The sequence below is a fragment of the Fragaria vesca genome, linkage group LG3 (genome assembly GCF_000184155.1).
Source record: "Fragaria vesca subsp. vesca linkage group LG3, FraVesHawaii_1.0, whole genome shotgun sequence".
NCBI classification, from domain to species: Eukaryota; Viridiplantae; Streptophyta; class Magnoliopsida; order Rosales; family Rosaceae; genus Fragaria; species Fragaria vesca.
In genome coordinates this window covers 9,926,407-9,928,804 of record NC_020493.1, presented here as the reverse complement: position 1 = coordinate 9,928,804, position 2,398 = coordinate 9,926,407, and the positions used below count along the sequence as shown (strand labels likewise).

Below are 2,398 nucleotides of genomic sequence, written 5' to 3'. Positions count from 1 at the left end.
TTTTGTAACAGAAAGGGTAGAATTGTCAAACCCTAGAATTTAAAAATGTACTTTTTTATCATAATTGATACTTAATAATGACCATTAGATCATATGATATAGAATTAAGTAATCATTTTATCATCTAATAATATCTAGGGTGACCATTTTAACATATGGAACAATTGATGACTTTTTTATCATTTGTACCTTGAAATGACACTTTTGTATTATTTTCCCTAAGTTAATCTTTAATTCAATTACGGTCAAAAGTCTTATTGTCATTGGAATAGGGTTTGACTTTTGTTTTTTGTGTAAATGGGCATTTTCCCATTAAATTATAACTAGCCTCATCTGAGTCATCTCGCTCTATATAATTAGCTAGCGAAATAGCTAAAAGTGCTAAACTTTGGCTAGTCTGCTGGAGCTCCAAAAATATCAAAAAAAAAAATTAAACACGCTCTCTAAAATAGCTAAAAGCTAAAATAGAGAGTCTGCTAAAGTTACTTTAACTGGACAATAATCACTATTTTAGTTCCAACCCATTGATACATAGTTATCCCTCTGATAACTCATATTCACCTGGTCAGTTAGTTACTGACCAAGTGATTCATGGTCAATCACCATTAAATCTACATCTAAAGGTTGAGACCAAAACAACTCTATTTAAAAATAATTCTCTCCACCATTGGATTTGCATCCAAGGATGATTGACCATGAATCTCTTGATCAGTAACTAACTAGAAAAATGAATGAAGAGCTTGAGTCACTCCTTTCATTACCAATTGGTTTATGGAGTCCTACTGCAGTAAAAAAAAAAACGGTAAACCCACAGTGTTCCTTTGATGCTTGAATTTCGCTCAATGATGTCAAACTTTCAATCCAGTGTTCCATTTGTTTAATCAAAGCTCATAATTACACATCCTCAAATGGAGGAACAAGAATTCAGATGCTGGAGTATGTTGCTCTGCTGCTCCACAGCTATAACAGATAATAGCAAGTAGATTTATGTATCAACAACATCACGTTTGGACCATGCACTTCCCATTTAGGTTTTCCAATTTTGTTATGATTCCCCACTCGTGATAAATGATAATAACCATCAACCAACTACTGATAGGCGAACATAGGAAGGAAAGAAAATAACAATCACATAGAGCACCCACTTTTGCTGCCAGAGCCCAGAGGTCCCTTTTTCATGGATATTAAAACATGTACTGCATTTCATCAAACTTGTAGAAACTAACTTGCACAAAGTTCAAAATGATTAGTACAGATCACAGGGATACACTGCTATTGTCTAATAGGAGATGCCGTCTTTCACAATACAGAAGGTATTGGAATGAAAATACACATGTAGCAAAAACAACGATACTTGAGTGCTCAAACAGCATCTAACTGAAATGAATTTCAACCACCCCGAGCTTCCCTTCTGGTGGCATCATGCAGCAGCTCTACATCAACTCCCTCTGGAGGTAGCTGAACATATCTCACAACTGACCCCCTGATGAAACAGTTCCTCACTGAAAGCTGCAAAAAGACATAGCCAAGCAATTCTTATACTTGAGCAACTTATTTTTCAAGAGTGAAATTCAACTAAGTTTTATTTAAGGATAATAGGGTCAGAAAGGCAGAAACGCAAGCAGCAACTCAACAAAGTAAAAAGAGTATGTTGTCAGTTGCATGTAAACAAGAAAACAAGTCTCAAAACTCTTAAAAGCTAATGATGCATGTTTCTATAGTTTTTCACCTCAGCCAGATGGATAACACAACCACTAAAATTTGAATTCAACATCTTCTAGCCACACTAGTTTAACCATACAGAATCTAGTGAGAAGGAAAACTCCACTGTTAGGAGTTCAACAGATAATCTTTCCATCACTAGATTCCATAAATGCACAAAATTAAACTGGCCAATTTACAGGTCTAACTTATCCGGAAAACTCAGATAAAACTTAAACCCCCAAATTTATACACATAATGCTGAGCATTCAACTCATAAAACTCAAGAACACATTCAGCGTAGTCGCATGCCCAGAAATCACCAACTACCATATGCTATGCTAAACCTTCACAGGAAAAAAAAGAAAAAAAAACAAAAGAAAAGAAGAGAAAAAAAACAGAGAGATAATGAACACAGTCACTCATAAACCCCAAACTAGAACACAACACTTTTGATATAGAGTATATATTCTTTTAGGGTGCCCAGTCCACAGAGTCTCATCCAAAGACAAAAAAGAAAAATCATAGTTGATTAACAAATTTAGCTAGAATAATACAAAACCGAAAGATTTAGTCATCATAAGTTTAGTTGTCATCTAACTATCTGTTTTACCTTAAATACACAAAAGATTTCCTATGACTTAAACTCATTACGTGACAGGATTCTTACAATGATGAAGAAAAAAAAAGTGAATGA

The 2,398-nt window shown here is 34.4% G+C and overlaps 1 protein-coding gene and 1 pseudogene across 2 annotated transcripts in view; both read right to left on the bottom strand.

Moving 5' to 3' along the window:
* LOC101292394 overlaps positions 1-2,398 on the bottom strand; it is a 1,325,780-nt pseudogene that overhangs the window by 964,463 nt on the left and 358,919 nt on the right. The gene's annotated exons all lie outside the window — the stretch shown is intronic.
* LOC101310298 (U6 snRNA-associated Sm-like protein LSm2-like) overlaps positions 1,177-2,398 on the bottom strand; it is a 2,382-nt gene continuing 1,160 nt past the window's right edge. The window contains exon 3 of the mRNA XM_004294108.1: positions 1,177-1,509. Within this exon, the coding sequence (XP_004294156.1) occupies positions 1,390-1,509 (120 nt within the window). The 3' untranslated portion in view covers positions 1,177-1,389. The remainder of the gene's footprint in view (positions 1,510-2,398) is intronic.